Source organism: Siphateles boraxobius, unplaced genomic scaffold (assembly GCF_051911475.1).
Source record: "Siphateles boraxobius isolate OS27281-9 unplaced genomic scaffold, OSU_SipBor_1 25, whole genome shotgun sequence".
Taxonomy (NCBI): domain Eukaryota; kingdom Metazoa; phylum Chordata; class Actinopteri; order Cypriniformes; family Leuciscidae; genus Siphateles; species Siphateles boraxobius.
In genome coordinates, this window is record NW_027508866.1 from 37,660,619 (window position 1) to 37,683,587 (window position 22,969).

At 40.2% G+C, this 22,969-nt stretch overlaps 1 protein-coding gene and 1 long non-coding RNA gene across 2 annotated transcripts in view; both read right to left on the bottom strand.

Annotated features, from left to right (window-relative positions):
• Window positions 1-4,994: 4,994 nt before the first annotated feature.
• On the bottom strand, window positions 4,995-8,203 carry LOC143749616 (uncharacterized). The gene is made up of 3 exons (XR_013207054.1): window positions 8,090-8,203; window positions 6,903-7,501; window positions 4,995-5,135 (listed from the first exon to the last, which is right to left on the bottom strand). It is a non-coding gene; the product is annotated as an uncharacterized LOC143749616 (long non-coding RNA).
• Window positions 8,204-12,751: 4,548 nt separating this feature from the next.
• arvcfa (ARVCF delta catenin family member a) overlaps window positions 12,752-22,969 on the bottom strand; it is a 131,208-nt gene continuing 120,990 nt past the window's right edge. Inside the window, exons 26-27 of the mRNA XM_077243832.1 lie at window positions 15,841-15,944; window positions 12,752-13,343 (exon numbers count right to left, since the gene is read on the bottom strand). Of these exons, the coding sequence (XP_077099947.1) occupies window positions 15,852-15,944 (93 nt within the window). The 3' untranslated portion in view covers window positions 12,752-13,343; window positions 15,841-15,851. The remainder of the gene's footprint in view (window positions 13,344-15,840; window positions 15,945-22,969) is intronic.

Sequence of the window (22,969 nt, forward strand, 5' to 3'; positions counted from 1 at the left end):
ATGTTGATCCAGGATCATGTCTTACTTGGCAAAAGCTATGTAAACCGATTGCCATTTACACACAGTCACACCTGACACTTCAGTGCTCCCAATACAATCCTCCCTCCTTTAAACAAAACAGTCAAAGAATAAGTACAAAAATATAGAACAGAATGAGGTTCAAACAAACAATATTTATTGAATAGAGTATTTCTGTAGAATATTGGCTGATGATCCAGCATCTCCTCTACTGACAAACTTAAGCATAGCACCTGCAAATTATAGATAACTCATTTTATAAGCTGCATCAGACCCATTCAAACTGGCTCCCAATTTCCTTTTATTCATTTTCAAATATAAAATACTATTAATACTATGACTTGGCTCTTGTAATATTTAACTAGTGAACTAGTGATGCAGATATCAATAATCCCTGTGAGTGATGACATCATTGATATAAAAAATTAACTTTTGTACAAGTGAACATGTAATTCCTGATATCAAAAATAGACATTGGTTAATAAAAATGTAACTAAGGGGCCCTATAGTAAAAATAATCAAGAATTCACATTGCAAATAGTAAAAAAAAAAAATCTTGATATCAAAAATGCATGAACTGTAAATGAATAAAATCTAAAATGGCTTGCCATAGCATGTTAAAGGTTTTTTTTATTATGCATGTTGAAGCAATTTTTGATTTATGATTAATATTTACTGAGGGATGTCCATCGATATTGACCAGTATGTCCAGCTAGCTATTCAACATTTAAAATTCAATATAGCCAATAAATCAATGTCAAATTGTCAATACATTGCTTTCCATCTTGTATAATTAGTGCAGTTGTTTAGAGTTTTTAACTACACATTGACTGAGACTAGATAATCAGTGTCTTGTTTTAAAAGTATATACTGTATAATGTGTACTTTGATGAGGAGTGCCATCATTCACGCCCATATATTGTACAGTATGTCTGGTCGTGGTCTCCACATATATTTCTGCTTGAAAAATGCGCGTTTCATTTCGTGCGCGCGCATATGAACGCATGATAACACACGCGACGCGGTTATCTTTTCCGAGCTGCAGTAAACAAACACCGTTGCACTTTGTCGTTCATCAAAAACAAACGTAATAAATAATTGTATTTTACTCTCACTTTTGTCAGGCACAAAAGTGATGCAAGAGATGCACTGACTGCCTGCCCAGCTAGGTTAGCAAAACCGAAAAAACACAGTAGAAATGAACATAAACTTAACTTTGCTGACATCAAACTTGGAGAGGAGAGAACACAAGTTTACCTGATTGTTTTTCCCGCAATTCACTCTCATGTTTTTCCCCCCCTCTTTTCGTGACCAGAAGAATAGTTTCACTTAATTTTGTCATGGATGTTGTAAACATTAATTGACGTGTATGGCACGAGGGGGAGGCGGGGCCTTGAGTAATTTGCGGGGCCCTACGCAGCTTGCGTAGTGAGCGTATAGGGCGGATCGGCTCTGTACATTACAAATAGTTTTTCAGCGTGAGAAATACAATGTGTGGCAGGAGAGCGTGACAAAAGACCGAAATGAGTGACTGTCACGCTCAATGAGTGACACTTGACAGCCCTGCGATTTTAAGGAAGTGGCGGTGGTGGTGGAAGTGACGTATATGCCGTAAAGCAGTCGAGTTTTGTAGTTCTCTTTGTTCGCCAGTTACTACCCGAAAAACGAAGTTAAAAGTACGATTAAAAACGCTACAGACCCCGTCAGGCTATGGCAGACGTGTCATTCAACCTATTGTAAGTCGATGTACCATCACAAGAGACTTGGAAATATATTATGAAGGTTGAAAAGTTACCTTGTGTTACTTTAATATAAATCCTCATTTGGGAGGAAAGTTTACGCTTGAATTCACGGGTTGATTAACACAAAGAAAAAATTATTTAATTCCTTAAATAATTCACAATAAATTAAACTCCTTTGTTTCCCTGCAGAATAGACGATTATGACTTTTGTGCTAATAATTAATTGTCATACATATAATTACGATTAATGATTTAATTCTGTTTTGTTCATGTAACTTACAGTGTAAGCCTAAAGTTATTTCTTTTTACTTGGAATCATATATAATACAATAATAAAAATTATAATAAATTAGACTCATATAATTCATTTTAATGCTGTGAAAATTGTGTAATATATTAACGTTAATATTGTAACGATCACCAGCTGGAGTGCCCCTGAGCGTCACCAGAGGGCACTCCACACCAGACTGATCACTTCACAAAACTACAATTCCCATAATGCTTCATTCCTGGGACTGATTGACCCTTGCCTGTTTTGACGTTCCTTCATTAAAAGCTGCAAATGGATCCTACTGAGTCTGCCAATTCATAACAGAATACTTCGCCAACATGGATCCAGCAGTTTGTCTCTTCCACCTCCGCCAAGTTAACCGTTCAATTGAGGATTTTGTCGATGAGTTTTGTGAGCTTAGCCATGGGGTGAACTTTAAAGATGCTGTCTTAAAGGACATTTTTCGCCATGGACTTAATCAGCTCCTTAACTACCTCATGCCTGACAATACCCCCCACTACACTCTAGCTCAATATCTTGACATTGCCATTCGGTTAAGCTCTGTTCTTCACGTCAGCCACGTCCACCCAGAGCTTCCAGAGCCTTCGCCGCTGGTCCCGTCCAGCACTGAGACTGTGACGCTTCACGTCACTTCTGCCGAGCCAGAGACGCTTCACGTCACTTCTGCCGAGCCAGAGACTCTTCACGTCTCTTCTGCCGAGCCAGAGATGCTTCACGTCACTTCTGCCGAGCCAGAGACGCTTCACGTCACTTCTGCCGAGCCAGAGACGCTTCACGTCACTTCTGCCGAGCCAGAGACGCTTCACGTCACTTCTGCCGAGCCAGAGACTCTTCACGTCACTTCTGCCGAGCCAGAGACTCTTCACGTCACTTCTGCCGAGCCAGAAACGCTTCACGTCACTTCTGCCGAGCCAGAGACTCTTCACGTCACTTCTGCCGAGCCAGAGACTCTTCACGTCACTTCTGCCGAGCCAGAGACTCTTCACGTCACTTCTGCCGAGCCAGAGACTCTTCACGTCACTTCTGCCGAGCCAGAGACGCTTCACGTCACTTCTGCCGAGCCAGAGACGCTTCACGTCACTTCTGCCGAGCCAGAGACGCTTCACGTCACTTCTGCCGAGCCAGAAACGCTTCACGTCACTTCTGCCGAGCCAGAGACTCTTCACGTCACTTCTGCCGAGCCAGAAACGCTTCACGTCACTTCTGCCGAGCCAGAGACTCTTCACGTCACTTCTGCCGAGCCAGAGACGCTTCACGTCACTTCTGCCGAGCCAGAGACTCTTCACGTCACTTCTGCCGAGCCAGAGACTCTTCACGTCACTTCTGCCGAGCCAGAGACGCTTCACGTCACTTCTGCCGAGCCAGAGACGCTTCACGTCACTTCTGCCGAGCCAGAGACGCTTCACGTCACTTCTGCCGAGCCAGAAACGCTTCACGTCACTTCTGCCGAGCCAGAGACTCTTCACGTCACTTCTGCCGAGCCAGTGTCTACGGACAAGTTGGCCGCCTCCGAGTCGGTGTCTACGGACAAGATGGCCACCTCCGAGCCAGTGTCTACGGACAAGATGGCCACCTCCGAGCCAGTGTCTACGGACAAGATGGCCACCTTCGAGCCAGTGTCTACGGACAAGATGGCCGCCTTCGAGCCAGTGTCTACGGACAAGATGGCCACCTCCGAGCCAGTGTCTACGGACAAGATAGCCGTCGTCACAGAGTCTATTCCTGTACCGGAGCCAGTGTCTGTTCCTGTGTCTGTTTTCTGTTTCTGAGCAGGTATCAGTTCCTAGTCCTGAGCCAGGGTCTGTTCCAGAGCATGATGACTGTTCCTGGGTGGATGCCTGCTCCTGTTCTGTGGCCGCCCGAAGGGAGGTCTCCGCCATGGCCACCTGAAGGATTGTCTCCGCCGTGGCCGCCCGATGGGTTCTTCACCGCAGTGGTCGCCTGCACAGTCTGCTCCGCCCTGGTCGCCAGCCCGACTGACTGCTCAGCCCTGGTCGCCTGAGGGGTCGCCCGCTCCGCCCTGGCCATCCGTTCTGCCGCAGTCTGCAGGTCCTTTTCCGCTCCACGGACCTGGCCCTCCATCCCGCCACCGGATCCGCCTCCGCTCCACCTCCCTCCTGGACTGTTTGTTTTTGGAGCGTCTGGAAGCCGCTCTTGGGGGGGGGGGGCTATGTAATGATCACCAGCTGGAGTGTCCCTGAGAGTCACCAGAGGGCACTTCACACCAGACTGATCACTTCACAAAACTACAATTCCCATAATGCTTCATTCCTGGGACTGATAGCACACTACCCTGCATCTCATTCAGACACTCTATATAAACCACACTCAAATAGAAGACCACTGCGAAGTATTGCATTGCCATTGCCTGTAATCAGTGAGCATTTTCCACAATTCTACTGATCTGTTCATTGACCTCGGAGTGTTATCTCGTTTCTGCCTGTTTGCTGCCTGTCTCGACTTGGATTGCTCTTGGATTATTGTCTCTTGCTGCCTGCCCTGAACTTCTGCCTGTGACCTGACTACTCTCTGTGTTTGTTCTCTGATCACCCTGTTTTGCTGTTGCCTGACCCTTGCCTGTTTTGACGTTCCTTCATTAAAACCTGCAAATGGATCCTACTGAGTCTGCCAATTCATAACAAATATAATATAATATAATATAATATAATATAATATAATATAATATAATATAATATAATGCATACGTTTTTTAACATATGTTCTTTGGCAAAATGTGATTGAAATTTAAAGTGCCTAATTATTGCAGTTATCTCAAACTATTGCAATTAAATCAAATAACCATGATCAGACGATTAATCAATAATCACATCAGGCCTACATGTGTTTAATATATATAAAGTGTTTTCATTCAAATCATTACTTTGATGAGATATGTGTGATATTTACGTAAAGCTGGCAGAAGAAATGAAATGATGCTCATATTTATTGTTTGCTCTCTCTGCCATCATGTGGTCGTTCATCACATTACATATTCACATTTATCCACACAGACTCGATGCCAATAAAACATCCGGTCACAGTGTGTGTGATGTCCGACGTTCAGCTCCTGATGTTCTCCTCTTCTGTGGAAGAAACTGAAACACATCAACATCTGCGTTTACTCGTTTACTGCTGTAATGCAGTCATTACAATGGAAGCCCATTTTACCAAATATACCATATGTATGTGAAATACATTTATTTTATGCTAAGTATACTACAAATACATTTACATATTTATGTGCTTAATATAAATACATTACGTTTGGTATACTAAACTGATATACTTAAAGTCTGCTAAATTTGAAGAGCTAATTTTGTACTTAATGCACTTTATCCAGAAATAGCGCTGAAGATAAACTTTATTTGATTGTGCTAAAGAATACTTAAGATTCACTTTCGATATAAATAGGCATATATAAAGTCTGATATCATACATAGATCATACTATCTTTACTGAGAGTGATATTAAAACACATTTTAGGCTTAATATCAAGAAATGTACATTGTGCAATAAATAAGTGCTCTAATTATAATATTTATATCAGTAGGTCTCAAGTGATATGTCAGTAAATATGTCAATGGATTTGTAGTATACTTAGTATGAAATAAATATATTTTAAATACATTTTGGTATACAGTAGGTTTTTTTCACTATGCAAACAAATTATGTAAGTCGAAATTTTGGTATAACAAATCAAACTTATGACATACAAAGTCATAATTATGCAAATAAAAATCCTTTTTAAAAAGATTCAAGTTTTACTATGTCATAATTCTGACTTTTTACACCAGAATTATAACTTTTATGTCATTATTTAGAATTTTGTCAATTTCAAAAATCAAAAAACTATAATTAAAACATAATTTTGAATTTACATGATATAACTATACATTTTTATTTCATAAAGTTTTAATTTCAACTCTCCATGTCATAATTTTAACTTAATTTAGACTTGTCATAATTACAACTTTGAAGTAAATTGCAACTTTTTATGTCAATTATAAAGTTTAAGTCATAATTTTGGCCTTTTATGTCATAATGTTTTATTTTTGTCATAAGTATACATTTTAAGTCATAATTTTAAGTTTTCATGTCAATTTTGACTTTTTATATCATAATTATTAAGTTTAAGTAAAAGATTTGTCCTTTTAGGTCATAATTTTGACTTTTCATGCCATAATTTTGACTATTATGTCATTATACATTTTAAGACGTAAGATCGATTTTTCATGTCATAATTACAACTTAAGTTGGTCATAATCATTTCAATGTTTTTCATAATTTAGACTTTTGATCTCATAATTGACTTTTTAATGTCCTAAATTCAACTTTTTATATCATAATTTTGACTTTTTTATTTCATAATTTCAAATATTTATCTCATCCTAATCATGAATTTTAAGTAATTTTGACTTTTTATGTCTTAATTATGAATTTTTTTCATAATTTCAAATATTTATCTCATCATAATCATGACATTTTAAGTAATTTCAATTTTTTATGTCTTAATTATAGTAATAATCTCGACTTTTTGTCACAATTACAACTTAAGTCATAATTCTAACTCTCATAATCATTTCCATGTTTTTAATAATTTAGACTTTTGATCTGATAATTGACTTTTAATGTCCTAAATTCAACTTTTTATATCATCATTTTGACTTTTTTCATAATTTTTAAATATTTATCTCATCATAATCATGACTTTTTAAGTAATTTCAACTTTTTACGTCACAATTACAACTTAAGTTATAATTTTGATTATAATTACAACTTTTAAGTCATAATTGAAATACAATATCATGAACATAATAAGGAACAATTGGACTTGAAAGAGTCAATAGTACCTATAGAAGCGTTCTCCACGTGATCTCTCGTCAGGTCGGGCACTGATTCTCAAAGCTAACAGAAAATCTCTGAAGCAGAACGCTCTTCCATTTCACACAGGACTGTGTTCTGGGAGTGTGTGTGTGAGACTGTGTGTGTGAAGGCATCTTGATCTGGAGTGAATCGCTCTGCTGTTTAATGTCCTCACGGTGTTTAAAGATCTTCAGCTGTGGAACTAAAGATGCTTCAGAGACAGACTGTAGACTCGAGTTCTGTTCCTCCATCTTAGTTGTAATAATCTTAAGGGACGATTGAGGAATCAGTTTTTCACTGGTTTGGACGGCCAGTTTGAGATCAGATGAATCTTTTTTGTCAACATTCTTCTGTTCAGATGCAGAAGCTTCTTTGCTTAAATTAGAGTTGTAAGTCTTGGAGTCATCAGGTAAGTAGAAAGAGACCCGTGTGTGTTTTCTGGTGTGTGTGTCGGGTCTCTGGTCTATCGGGCTGGTTTCTGAGCTGCTGCTGTCCAGTTTCCGGCGCCACAAGCGGCGGCTCGTTCTCCTCTCCGGCGCCCGGATCACTGGATGATCTCTCCCATCATCCTGATACTCACAGGAGCCTGTGTGGAGATATTCACGTGTGTGAGAAAGCTGATGAGTAAGTAAAATCAGCTCATCTTAATACATATTCAGTCAATTTTGTCTTTCATAACCCAGACAGCAACATAGTGTCGGCCCAGATCCGGGCCGCATCTGGGCCGTGTGGAATCCATGTGTACAGGATGTGGGCCGGATCTGGGCGACACTATGTTGATCTCTGGGAAGTAACACTAAATTTTATTTTTTAATTCCAAAGTGCGATAACTACATATCAGAAACTCAGAAGACATTGAATATGAATTATAAAATGATATGATGTTTAGGCCACTTGGGTGTTAGACAATAAATAGTTTGATATTTACAATGTAGGCCCTCTTATTTATATTTATACAGTTGTATATACAATATACGTAAGTCTTCTGCTTATTTCATCTAGATGCTTAATACTCATTGTTTTTACTTAATATTTAATTGTATTTTTATTCTCTTGTGTATATAGGTATGTTTGTATGTAAGGACCCAGAGCTCCTGGAAACTTTTCAGATTCTTTTTGAGTTTGTGCACACTTGCTGGATAATAAATACATTCAAATAATATTGAAGACTGACCTTTGACCCAACAGGATCCTGCCGGTGACGACTGACCCTGAAATGAAATGGTTAATCATGCAGACTGACAGATCCATGAACATTGATGTAGACAGATTCTGATGAGGAAAAAACTGACTCTAAAAGAAGTTCGACACTCTAATGTACAAATATTCAGAAACTCCACGGAGCCCCTAAAGCGACAGTGATGGTAAAAAAAAATTACGAGATGGGACGAAAAATTATTTTTCAATCCTTTAGCATAAGTTTTGCAACCGAACACAAATGTTTTGTTTTGCAAGCGAATGCAAATGTTTTGTTTTGCAACCGAACACAAATGTTTTGTTTTGCAAGCGAATGCAAATGTTTTGTTTTGCAAGCGAATGCAAATGTTTTGTTTTCCAAGCGAATGCAAATGTTTTGTTTTGCAAGCGAACTCAAATATTTTGTTTTGCAAGCAAACTCAAATGTTTTTTTCCCAGTGAACACAAATGTTTTTTTTTTGCAAGCGAACGCAAATGTTTTTAATGTGAACTCAAAAGTTTTGCAAGCGAACTCAAATATTTTGTTTTGTAAGCGAACTCAAATATTTTGTTTTGCAAGCGAACTCAAACGTTTTGTTTTGCCAGTGAACACAATTTTTTTTTTTGCAAGCGAATGCAAATGTTTTGTTTTCCAAGTGAACGCAAATGTTTTGTTTTGCAAGCGAATGCAAATGTTTTGTTTTGCAAGCAAATGCAAATGTTTTGTTTTGCAAGCGAACGCAAATGTTTTGTTTTGCAAGCGAACGCAAATGTTTTGTTTTGCAAGCAACGCAAATGTTTTGTTTTGCAAGCGAATGCAAATATTTTGTTTTGCTAGCAAATTCTAATGTTTTTAAAGTGAAGTCAAAAGTTTTGCAAGCGAACTCAAATATTTTGTTTTGCAAGCGAACTCAAATATTTTGTTTTGTAAGCGAACTCAAATATTTTGTTTTGCAAGCGAACTCAAATATTTTGTTTTGCAAGCGAACTCAAATATTTTGTTTTGTAAGCGAACTCAAATATTTTGTTTTGTAAGCGAACTCAAATATTTTGTTTTGTAAGCGAACTCAAATATTTTGTTTTGCAAGCGAACTCAAATGTTTTGTTTTGTAAGCGAACTCAAATGTTTTGTTTTCCCAGTGAACACAAATGGGGTTTTTTTTGCAAGCAAACACAAATGTTTTTAATGTGAACTCAAAAGTTTTGCAAGCAAACTCAAATATTTTGTTTTGTAAGCGAACTCAAACGTTTTGTTTTGCCAGTGAACACAATTTTTTTTTTTGCAAGCGAACGCAAATGTTTTTCCAGTAAACGCTAAAGTTTTGCAAGCGAACGCAAAAGTTTCTTGGGGGACACAAAAATGTAAATTTTTTCCAAAACAACAGAAATGTTTTGCAAAATAACTTCCACAAAAGTTCTGCGAGCGAACGCAAATGTGTTTCATGTGAACTCTAAAGTTCTGCGAGTGAATGCAAATGAGCATAAGCAAAGCCTTTCTGGAAAACGCAAATCATTCAAATATATACATTTTTCCATCACCATGTCCCCTCAGGGGCCCCTTAAAAAAACGTGGTCCAATGAAAGACATTCACTCATTTCGAAGTGAACCAACACTTTCCGGGAGCCAGTAAAGATCCTCTAATGGATCATGTGACTGACCTCCCTCTCCCTGGTCCCGCGGCTCGTGTTGTGGGCCGCTCGTCTGCCGGGCTCGGAGCTCCTGAAGTGTGTTCCCGAACCCAACCGAAGATCTCTGACGGAGCGAGTCCGAGCGTCCGAGTCTCCAGAGCGATTCCTGAGCATCTGCACTTGCTTCAGCCGCTCTTGGAAGTTTCTAGGCTTCGGTTTCGAAGACCCGGTGCAGTTCAACATGGGAAATGGCATCTTCCAGATCCGTATTGCTCTCCTGAGGAGTTTGTGTGAGTGTGTGTTCAGGTAAATGGCCGGGTGAGCTGCGACGATGCTCTTGTTTTGCCGTTGGCCTCGTGGAGCTTCTCTCTGACCAACACACTCTTGCTCTGGTTTCAGCTTGTGTTTGGCTGCATTTATCCGCTGCTGTTGTGTTGATTCCAGCCGTTTCATGGCTCTGTAAGCGGGCGAAAGAACAACAGAGGAGATTCTGGACTTGGATGGACCTTCAGCAGCATCGGACAACATATCTGGACAGAAAATAAACAATTCTTAAAGGGGGGGTTGATTATGATTTCACTTTTCTAACTTTAGTTAGTGTGTAATGTTGCTGTTTGAGCATAAACAACATCTGCAAAGTTACGACGCTCAAAGTTCAGAGCAAAGGGAGATATTTGCTTTTACAGAAATTGCTTTTTAAGGACGACAACAAACGGCTGGTAGGAACTACACAACATTCCTCCCGGGTTAGTGACATCACAAACCCTAAAATTTACATAAACCCCGCCCCGGGAACACGATTTATAGATTATCATGACAGAATATGCTAATCAATGACTAGTTAACTCCACATAAGCTGCATAAATCCATCAACTAACCATCAGAAATGTCCTGTTGCTTCTACATTTCGTCACTTCTTCTTGAGTCTCTCCATCTTTGTCTGACTCCGGTTTGAACATAAAAGGCTAAAAGTTTTTAAAATTTTCAGTGTAGGTGTGTTCCAAATCGCGTACTTGTGCACATTTCTAAGCCATTTAGTAGAATGAATAGTGCGAGTAGTGCGTTTACACTGAAAATTCTGCAAGAAAATGCAAGAAAAAGTGCACTTTAAGTACCCGGATGATGAACTAATTTAACCGAAAAAAATGAAGTGTGGAACGTTGGACACTTCATGCACTCGACTGTCACCGCTTTTATTACGTAGCGAAAGGGGAGGGGCTACCAGACTCCGATGTTGAAAGACAAAATAAAAGTATAAAGTTCATACACTACGCGGTTGAGTACATAGTGCATAAGTACATAGTTTATAAGTGCATAGTGCGTCATTTGGGACACAGTTGTGTCTGCTTGAGGTAATCACACACACACACACACACACAAGCTCCGCCCCCTGTGCCGGGAGCAGCAGCTCATTTGCATTTAAAGGGAAACTCACAAAAACGGCGCTTTTTTGCTCACCCTCAAAAAGTGACAATTTTGGGGTATTTTCAGCTAAAACTTTGCATACACACATCAGAGTTTTATTTTATTTTATTTTACATCTTGTGAAAAGGGAATTATACCACCCCCATAAACTCTAATGACATGTGCAATTTTAGAACAGTCAGTGTAACAGTATTATTGATATACTATTATTTATTTGTAGTCCACTTAAGACATTCTAACATGGTGTCGGCCCAGATCCGGCCCCCATCCAACATTATGTTGCTGTCTGGGAATAAATAACTACATCAACTAGTAGTCATTATTGTATTAGTAGACTGTCTGCTTAATATCTGCTAATATTTTATTTTGATGCTCCTTCAACAGAAATTCTACAGACTATAAGTAACTTTAATTTATAACATTCTACAAGTAACTACGTCAACTTACTCTACGGTGTAGACAGCAGCACTGATTATAATGCTTTCTTTGGTGTTTTTATCGCACCACAATGTAACCTGTCAACTAATACTCTAATGAGAGTTAGGTGACATAGTTATCGAAATAAAGTGTAAACTTATAGTTAAATATATATTTTGAATGAGTTTTATGTTTTCATTTGAAATTTTGGGTAACTTTACAATGGTTTTATTAGATGACATGAGCATGAAGCTAAGAATGAACAATACAGCATTTATTAATCTTAGTTAATATCAATTTCAGCATTTACTAATACATTATTAAAATCAAATGTTGTGTCTGTTAACATTAGTTAATACACTGTGAACTAACATGAACAATGAACAGCTGTATTTTATTAATTAACATTAACAAAGATTAATAAATACTGCAACACATGTATTGTTCATTGTTAGTTAATACATTAGCTAATGTTAACAAATGAGACTTTGTTAACAAATTTGTTAAGTTTTAGTAATTTTGTTATGGCATGTTTTTTTTGTTTAATTTTTTCAGTTTTAGGTTTTAATCATTTTAGTAGTGAATTTGAGTAGATTTGAAATGATGCCTTGGCAAATTAACTCAAACTAATATACGTTTTCAATTAAATTTTATGTTATTTTAGTTACCATGTATTTTATTTCAAGAACTTTGTTTAAATTGTATGATTTAATTTATAATGATAATAATACTGAAAAATCTCTTCCAACATGTTTAAAAAAATTACAAAATCTTTATCATTTCTCGTTTTGCTGAGTTACAACCGATTTACTGTAATAAAACAATATGCTATAATAATTAAGCAAAAATACGAAAACAGTTTTGAACGGGCATTTCAAAAGACTTGCTCAAAGATCATATAAAGTAAATAATATAAAGAACATTAATTAAAATATATTTGCATATTAACGCATATCGACTGTGGCTCACCTGTGGAGTTTATCTTGCTCTCCTCAGTCTGTAATCGATGATTTTCACTCATTTCTGCCGATCAGCATCTGAAGCTTCAGTGATTCTGTAACCGATGCGAATGCGATTTCAAAAAACGCGAATCTTTTGAATCGAATCTTTTCTTTTGAATCGCTCAAAACATTCCACTGATGATGAGCGACTCGTTCATCTCGCGCCACGAAATGTGCCACAAAGCAAGTTTTGTTTTATTTTTATTGCATTTTATTTTCTGTTAGATGCATGACGTAACAGATTTATTAAGAACTCGTTGATTTTTATTTTTCAAGCCATTAAATCACTGATGTTATGAAACAAATTTAGTATGAATGCGTTAAAATCTCTGATATATTCTCTGATCTAGACTATAATAAGTACAATTTCGGTTTTGCCTGTAGAGTATTAATATAATCATATCAAGTTATCATTTCTTTTTGTGCATAAAACTTTAGATACAGAACTGAAATCGTCTGTGTGGATGATCAGAAATATATGGAACACTATTATACAATTTAGAGACTTGTCAACAACAACAACAAAAAAAGCAATAGAAACAACACAAGATCATAATATGGTGTATAATCATATCTATGAGTGACTCGTCACATCATGATTCTTGAGTTTAACAGTGAAGATTGCCAAAGCAGCAAAGAGTCAAATTCCCCGTTCAGACGGATCGGATCTTCAGCATCTGGATGTTGTGTTGCTGTCGTATTTCTATTTCTCTTGTTTGATTCTGTGATGAATTGTGCTGAACGTCAGTATAAACGCGGGTCTGAAAGTGGATCTGCAACCTGTGAAAACACAGAGTGAATGTCAATATTACATCAAACTCGACTTGTTCATTTATAACAGCAATTTTTAGGGGGGTAACAACATATCGCAAAACAAAAATGCAACAATATGTATCGTGGATACTGACAATATGTATTGTTTATAATTCACCCAAATTTAAAATTACTGTGAGATTTTTTTTTTAAATGTGTGAGTTTTAGTGTCAGTATTACATTAAACTGAAATATATAATGTTGAATATAATGTATAATAATGCAATGGGGGAATATTTGTGGGTCCTGATAATGCCAGTAAAAAGTGGCCGGCATTATTTTAAATATATCTAGTCAGTGAAAGAGTGCATTTGAGCTTCAGAATCATGAATATTTTACAATATTTTACCAGCACCAAGTCCAAGCATATTAATTTCCACAGCCAATGTAATATCAAATTTAGCATTTTAATCAGCAGTTCGTTTTTGTTAACCTTTAATCACTTGGAGTATTGCAATAATATCGTATAGTGAGTTCAGTATCGTGATATGTATCGAATCGTGACATTGAGGGAATCGTTACACTCCTAGACACTAGAGATAAACTGGGTGTTTATATGGGGTCCGTGGGGCCAGGGGGGCCCGTGCCCCTGTGACAACAAGCTTGGCCCCCCTTGTGGCCCCCCTAAATGTGGAGTGTGAAATAATTTTTACAAAACTGTTTTTTTTGCTATCGTTGTTATCGTTGTATGCATATTATTTTTTTATTATTCTATCTTTGTGGATTTGCTTGTTCACGTGACAATTCGCATCACATTCGCGGGAATCGCGGCAGAATAACGTCTGTCTTCTGCTCGCGAGAGAGGAGAGAAGGAGAAAGCTGGTAAATATCAGTTCAGTTGCAAGTTCATTCTTTATGTGCGTATCTGGTGTGCGATGTGTATTGTCTATTATGATATTGTAATCACTGTTTTAACTGTATACGAGGCACTGTGAGCTGACATCGCATTTGTCTCTCGTCCTTTCACTGCTGTGTGCGGTTCATAGGTAGGCTATGTCCCAAAATTAGTTTATGTCTTATATTTATATCATATTATGTTCTTATATTAGAATATCACATCAGCAAGAGTGCCGTTTTCCCGTGCACAATTGCAACTGTGATATTGATCTTATACAACAGTTAAATTAACAATAAGTTAACATTGGGAGTTACTTTTTAGACACAATATTGTCAATATTGTTTGTTTTCCCTTTATTTCGCCGACTAGAATTTCAAAATGAAACCGTAGCAGAGTCTCAATGCAACAGACAGCGATGATTTCTTGACTGAAATCCGCGTTTTGAAGGAATCACTTGCTGCTTTCCCGAATGAATCAGCCGTATGAACGAATCGGTTGAATGAATGAATCCTTCTACTCGCTTATTAAGACAGTGACTTGCCGCCGCCTACTGGCGGTTTTAGTTTCATATTTAAAGTACCCTTTAATTAAAACGTTAAAATTAGAAATAATTTCATGTTTGAAATATTGATTTAAAAAAAATCTCATAGCTTTATTTATGCAATTGTGAATGGAGTGTAAATATATTAATGCCGCTTCTGTGTCACCTCTGCACTGCAAAGATGGATTTTGATTGAATGAATTAATTTGACTTGTAACAGTGGTACGGTATAATTATTGTATAATTAAGTATTATTGTATAAATACGTATAATTACTGTATAATTTGTATGTTAGTATTTGACATAAAAGGTGATTCATAACTCTAAATAAGTTTAGAAAGAATGTCCATATATAGGTGAAAATGCCCCTGGAAATCGATTTAAGGTGGCAAATTAAATTAATTAAAAATTAATTAAAAAATGAATTTCGGTCCCTGCTGTTAACTGACCACTGCATAGAATATTAAAAAATATGAATATCTTTGTGAGTCTGCTGTCAACAACAGGCCTAAACCAGCCATGGCACCAGCACAAAAACACAATCAGTAAAATATCATCTAATCATCAAAAAAACATTGAAAATATTGAGATATATTTTTGTCAATATTGCACACCCCTAATGTACGGTATGAATTTTGATTTCTTCAGGTTTTAAAAAGCCTTAAATTTGACTTTAAAAAGTGTGCAGGAGCCCTGTAAACGGTTAGTAGTTACCTAGCAAGTCAGTTATTTTCAGTAAATGAATTAATACGCTTCTTGGTCCCCATTGCTTTTGCTCTATAGTTCTCACCAAAATGAAGAGAAAGAAGGACATCATGTCTATTACAGTTACTGTGACTAATACTGAATATGTAATGCAAATGTAAAAATATAATGGAAATGCAAATACATTGTTGAATGATTATAAACATGGTATTTTGCCTGTTAATGCCTGCAGTGCAGTGCAGAAAATGATATGACAACAATAAGGTCTAAATGCAACTGGCCCCTCTAACACCACAACTGGCCCCAGCTTGGCCCCCCCAGTTGAAATGGTCTAGAACCGCCACTGGGTTTACCGTGAGCCGGATCAGACCGGATCAGACCGTGAGCCGGATCAGACCCACGAGTCGAGTGGTTGAGGCGTTCGCTCCACTAAACCCACCGCTGGCCTGCTGGTCCTGATGAACGGCCTCTTATCACTCGCACCCTGAAACACAATCAACAGCAGCTTCTTACACACACACACAGGGATGGATTACTGACCGGGCCTATGGGGCCAGTGCCCAGGGGCCCTTGACTACCAGAAGCCCGGGGGGGGGGGGGGGCCTGGGGTTTAAGGCCCCACAATCCCGTTTGGTTCAGAAGACCCAATAACAATGAAAACAAATGTTTATTAATACTGTAATAAATGTGTCCAATAGCCTACACAGGGCCTCTTAAACAAGGCTCTTGGACTATGACGGTCCCCTGGAACTTACTGTGGGGCCCTATGTGAATATGAAGGCCCCAAAACCTCTTATAGAACTACTGTCCCTATAAATATAAAATATAAAAATATATTTATTAGAACCAATTTTTTAGCTTTTTTTTTGTGTGAAAGGTATTGGAAAAACATTTGTTACACAACTGTTACATGTTGTTTGAACGACTGTAAAAGATGCACCTTCAAATAAAAAAGGAAATTAAGCAGAGTGTATATTGGAAATTACAGATTTTCTTTTTTTTACTGATCAAACCCAAATCTTAGTATCCAGCACTCGAAACGATCGGTCCAATCAGATTGTAATACCTATCATCACTAGACTAGAGACGTCAAAACGATCCACAGCATTTTAGAGGGGTGGACCTCAGTTCTTCTAGATCCGGGGGCAATTTTAAAGTTAAATGCATTAATCTGAACTTTGAGAGTTCAGAAATATAAAAGCTCATATCCATGTTCAGCAGGCAGCCTAAAATCATTAGAAAGGAGTTTAAAATACTGGGGGTTGCAAAAAAAAAAAAAAAAAAAATCCATCTCAAGTATATTGTGATTCTCAAAACATTTGGTGACCAAACAGAATTTCATTAAGTTTAGTAATAACATGTAACAATGTTTACATAAAATATGGTAAATATCATGTACCGTATATAGCTAGCCTACATGTTAATTTTTCTCAAGGAAAAATCTCTCACTAATGCTGTAAACATACAGGGAGTTGGTATTATTATTGAAGGGTAAAATTAACAACTCAAATATAATGCGGTTTTTATAATAATAGCGTTATCATATTTTTAATGACAGTCCAATTCTAATATGTAATAGCCTATAGTAGATATATTTAGCAAAATACTCCTCTCTATAGGCCTAGTTATTTTTTCTAGCTATGCTGTTATTTCATTATATCATTATATCATATATCGTTATTTCGTTATTTCATTATTTCATTATATAATGATATAATGATATTATTCATTGAGTGATATATTCATTATATCATTAAAGGACTTTTCTGAGGTAAATGTTACATTACGTATACTGTTTCTCTAGTTGTTTTATTGACTAATTTCCGTGGTTGAAGCACTGACTGAGTGATTACATGAGACATGGTACATTTCAGCAAGTTGTAGGCTACTGTATATACATAGTACACTGTATACATATACAACATAGTTCATTCGAGTTTATTTATTACTATTAACTAAAGAAGAGCTTTAGATCAGTTCACGTGCCGCTTGAACCGAGGAGCTACTGCAATCTGTCACTTCACTTTAAAGAGCGCCAAAACGGTATTTATTGTTTAAATTTCGTAATAAACTTGACATAATTTGAAAGCTGAGACTTTGATATCGAAAGTAAGCTGCCTTGTCTTGTCGATCGGTGTCAGTGGCCTCTTTGCGTCGGGATTTTACATTGCGTGAAAAAACGGAGAATGTCAACACAATGCGTGAGATTTGGCAGCCACATTAAATTTATTAAATAAAGATTTATTAAAAAATAGGGGGGGGGGGGGGGGGCCTTTGGAGATAACTGGCCCCAGGGCCTTTACAAGTCTAATCCGTCCCTGCAACATGACGTCCCGGGGGAGATCGGTGTTTAAACCTCAAAATAGTGATAATCTTTAACACATTCTTAATAATATTTGCATGAAGAGTGAAGAGTGGTAATTTTCCAGGGCTGGACACTACTGTATATATAAAAGGTCTCATTATTAATAGTGTCTTTTTATTATGGTGTTCTGAATGTATTTTAGCATATTGAGTGTATTTGGTTGACGTCACTGTCGGCCGGAGTGACTGCGGTCACACACTGAGGGACAGAAACACTGAGTGAAAGAAACACTGAGGGGCAGAAACACTGAGTGGCAGAAACACTGAGGGGCAGAAACACTGAGGGGCAGAAACACTGAGGGGCAGAAACACTGAGGGGCAGAAACACTGAGGAGCAGAAACACTGAGGGGCAGAAACACTGGGTGACAGAAACACTGAGAGGCAGAAACACTGAGGGGCAGAAACACTGAGGAGCAGAAACACTGAGGGGCAGAAACACTGAGTGGCAGAAACACTGAGTGACAGAAACAGTGAGTGGCAGAAACACTGAGTGACAGAAACAGTGAGTGGCAGAAACACTGAGGGGCAGAAACATTGAGGGGCAGAAACACTGAGGGACAGAAACACTGAGTGGCAGAAACACTGAGTGGCAGAAACACTGAGGGGCAGAAACACTGAGTGGCAGAAACACTGAGTGACAGAAACAGTGAGTGGCAGAAACACTGAGTGACAGAAACAGTGAGTGGCAGAAACACTGAGGGACAGAAACATTGAGGGGCAGAAACACTGAGGGACAGAAACACTGAGTGGCAGAAACACTGAGTGGCAGAAACACTGAGGGGCAGAAACACTGAGTGGCAGAAACACTGAGTGACAGAAACAGTGAGTGGCAGAAACACTGAGGGGCAGAAACATTGAGGGGCAGAAACACTGAGTGACAGAAACACTGAGTGACAGAAACACTGAGTGGCAGAAACACTGAGGGGCAGAAACACTGAGTGGCAGAAACACTGAGGGGCAGAAACACTGAGGGGCAGAAACACTGAGTGGCAGAAACACTGAGGGGCAGAAACACTGAGGGGCAGAAACACTGAGGGGCAGAAACACTGAGGGACAGAAACACTGAGGGACAGAAACACTGAGAGACAGAAACACTCAGAGGCAGAAACACTGAGTGGCAGAAACACTGAGAGGCAGAAACACTGAGAGGCAGAAACACTGAGAGGCAGAAACACTGAGAGACAGAAACACTGAGGGGCAGAAACACTGTGTGGCAGAAACACTGAGGGGCAGAAACACTGAGAGGCAGAAACACTGAGGGACAGAAACACTGAGCGGCAGAAACACTGAGTGGCAGAAACACTGAGAGGCAGAAACACTGAGAGGCAGAAACACTGAGAGACAGAAACACTGAGGGGCAGAAACACTGTGTGGCAGAAACACTGAGGGGCAGAAACACTGAGGGGCAGAAACACTGAGGGACAGAAACACTGAGGGACAGAAACACTGAGAGACAGAAACACTGAGAGGCAGAAACACTGAGGGACAGAAACACTGAGGGACAGAAACACTGAGAGACAGAAACACTGAGAGACAGAAACACTGAGGGGCAGAAACACTGAGTGGCAGAAACACTGAGAGGCAGAAACACTGAGAGACAGAAACACTGAGAGGCAGAAACACTGAGAGGCAGAAACACAGAGGGACAGAAACACTGAGAGACAGAAACACTGAGAGACAGAAACACTGAGGGACAGAAACACTGACAGGCAGAAACACTGAGAGGCAGAAACACTGAGGGACAGAAACACTGAGAGACAGAAACACTGAGAGGCAGAAACACTGAGGGACAGAAACACTGAGAGACAGAAACACTGAGAGACAGAAACACTGAGGGACAGAAACACTGACGGGCAGAAACACTGAGAGGCAGAAACACTGAGGGACAGAAACACTGAGGGGCAGAAACACTGAGAGGCAGAAACACTGAGAGGCAGAAACACTGAGAGGCAGAAACACTGAGAGACAGAAACACTGAGAGACAGAAACACTGAGGGACAGAAACACTGACAGGCAGAAACACTGAGAGACAGAAACACTGAGGGACAGAAACACTGACAGGCAGAAACACTGAGAGGCAGAAACACTGAGGGACAGAAACACTGAGGGGCAGAAACACTGAGAGGCAGAAACACTGAGTGGCAGAAACACTGAGAGGCAGAAACACTGAGGGACAGAAACACTGAGAGGCAGAAACACTGAGGGACAGAAACACTGAGAGGCAGAAACACTGAGAGGCAGAAACACTGAGGGACAGAAACACTGAGAGACAGAAACACTGAGAGGCAGAAACACTGAGGGACAGAAACACTGAGAGGCAGAAACACTGAGTGGCAGAAACACTGAGAGGCAGAAACACTGAGGGACAGAAACACTGAGAGGCAGAAACACTGAGTGGCAGAAACACTGAGAGGCAGAAACACTGAGGGACAGAAACACTGAGAGACAGAAACACTGAGAGACAGAAACACTGAGAGGCAGAAACACTGAGAGACAGAAACACTGAGAGGCAGAAACACTGAGGGACAGAAACACTGAGAGACAGAAACACTGAGAGACAGAAACACTGAGAGGCAGAAACACTGAGGGACAGAAACACTGAGAGACAGAAACACTGAGAGGCAGAAACACTGAGGGACAGAAACACTGAGAGGCAGAAACACTGAGTGGCAGAAACACTGAGAGGCAGAAACACTGAGGGACAGAAACACTGAGAGGCAGAAACACTGAGTGGCAGAAACACTGAGAGGCAGAAACACTGAGAGGCAGAAACACTGAGGGACAGAAACACTGAGAGACAGAAACACTGAGAGGCAGAAACACTGAGAGGCAGAAACACTGAGGGACAGAAACACTGAGAGACAGAAACACTGACAGGCATAAACACTTAGTGGCACAAACACTGAGGGGCAGAAACACTGAGGGGCAGAAACACTGAGGGGCAGAAACAGAGAGGGGCAGAAACACTGAGGGGCAGAAACACTGAGGGGCAGAAACACTGAGGGGCAGAAACACTGAGGGGCAGAAACAGTGAGTGGCTGAAACACTGAGTGGCAGAAACACTACAGAAACACTGAGTGGCAGAAACACTGAGAGATAGAAACACTGAGTGGCAGAAACACTGAGGGACAGAAACACTGAGGGACAGAAACAGTGAGTGGCAGAAACACTGAGGGGCAGAAACAGTGAGTGGCAGAAACACTGAGTGGCAGAAACACTGAGTGGCAGAAACACTACAGAAACACTGAGTGGCAGAAACACTGAGGACAGAAACACTGAGGGACAGAAACACTGAGGGACAGAAACACTGAGTGGCAGAAACACTGAGGGACAGAAACACTGAGAGGCAGAAACACTGAGGGACAGAAACACTGAGGGGCAGAAACAGTGAGTGGCAGAAACACTGAGTGGCAGAAACACTGAGTGGCAGAAACACTACAGAAACACTGAGTGGCAGAAACACTGAGAGATAGAAACACTGAGTGGCAGAAACACTGAGTGGCAGAAACACTGAGGGACAGAAACACTGAGGGACAGAAACAGTGAGTGGCAGAAACACTGAGGGGCAGAAACAGTGAGTGGCAGAAACACTGAGTGGCAGAAACACTACAGAAACACTGAGTGGCAGAAACACTGAGGGACAGAAACACTGCGGGACAGAAACACTGAGGGACAGAAACACTGAGTGGCAGAAACACTGAGGGACAGAAACACTGAGAGGCAGAAACACTGAGGGACAGAAACACTGAGTGGCAGAAAACTGAGTGGCAGAAACACTGAGGGACAGAAACACTGAGTGGCAGAAACACTGAGTGGCAGAAACACTGAGAGGCAGAAACACTGAGTGGCAGAAACAGTGAGTGGCAGAAAAAGTGAGGGGCAGAAACACTGAGAGACAGAAACACAGAGTGGCAGAAACACTGAGGGACAGAAAAACTGAGTGGCAGAAACACTGAGGGGCAGAAACAGTGAGTGGCAGAAACACTGAGTGGCAGAAACACTACAGAAACACTGAGGGGCAGAAACACTGAGGGACAGAAACACTGAGGGGCAGAAACAATGAGGGGCAGAAACACTGAGTCACAGAAACACTGAGAGACAGAAACACTGAGGGGCAGAAACACTGAGTGGCAGAAACACTGAGTGGCAGAAACACTGAGGGACAGAAACACTGAGGGGCAGAAACACTGAGGGGCAGAAACACTGAGGGCCAGAAACACTGAGGGACAGAAACACTGAGTGGCAGAAACACTGAGGGACAGAAACATTGAGGGGCAGAAACACTGAGGGACAGAAACACTGAGGGGCAGAAACACTGAGGGGCAGAAACACTGAGGGGCAGAAACAGTGAGAGGCAGAAACACTGAGGCGCAGAAACACTGAGGGGCAGAAACACTGAGGGGCAGAAACACTGAGGGACAGAAACACTGAGGGGCGGAAACACTGAGTGGCGGAAACACTGAGTGGCGGAAACACTGAGTGGCGGAAACACTGAGAGGCAGAAACACTGAGAGGCAGAAACACTGAGGGGCAGAAACACTGAGTGGCAGAAACAATGAGAGGCAGAAACACTGAGAGGCAGAAACACTGAGGGGCAGAAACACGGAGAGGCAGAAACACCGAGGGGCAGAAACACCGAGGGGCAGAAACACTGAGAGGCAGAAACACTGAGGGGCAGAAACACTGAGAGGCAGAAACACTGAGAGGCAGAAACACTGAGAGGCAGAAACACTGAGGGGCAGAAACACTGAGGGGCAGAAACACTGAGTGGCAGAAACACTGAGTGGCAGAAACACTGAGGGGCAGAAACACTGAGGGGCAGAAACACTGAGGGACAGAAACACTGAGGGGCAGAAACACTGAGGGGCAGAAACATTGAGTGGCAGAAACACTGAGTGGCAGAAACACTGAGGGACAGAAACACTGAGTGGCAGAAACACTGAGAGGCAGAAACACTGAGTGGCAGAAACACTGAGAGGCAGAAATACTGAGGGACAGAAACACTGAGAGGCAGAAACACTGAGTGGCAGAAACACTGAGTGGCAGAAACACTGAGTGGCAGAAACACTGAGTGGCAGAAACACTGAGGGACAGAAACATTGAGGGGCAGAAACACTGAGTGGCAGAAACACTGAGAGGAGAAA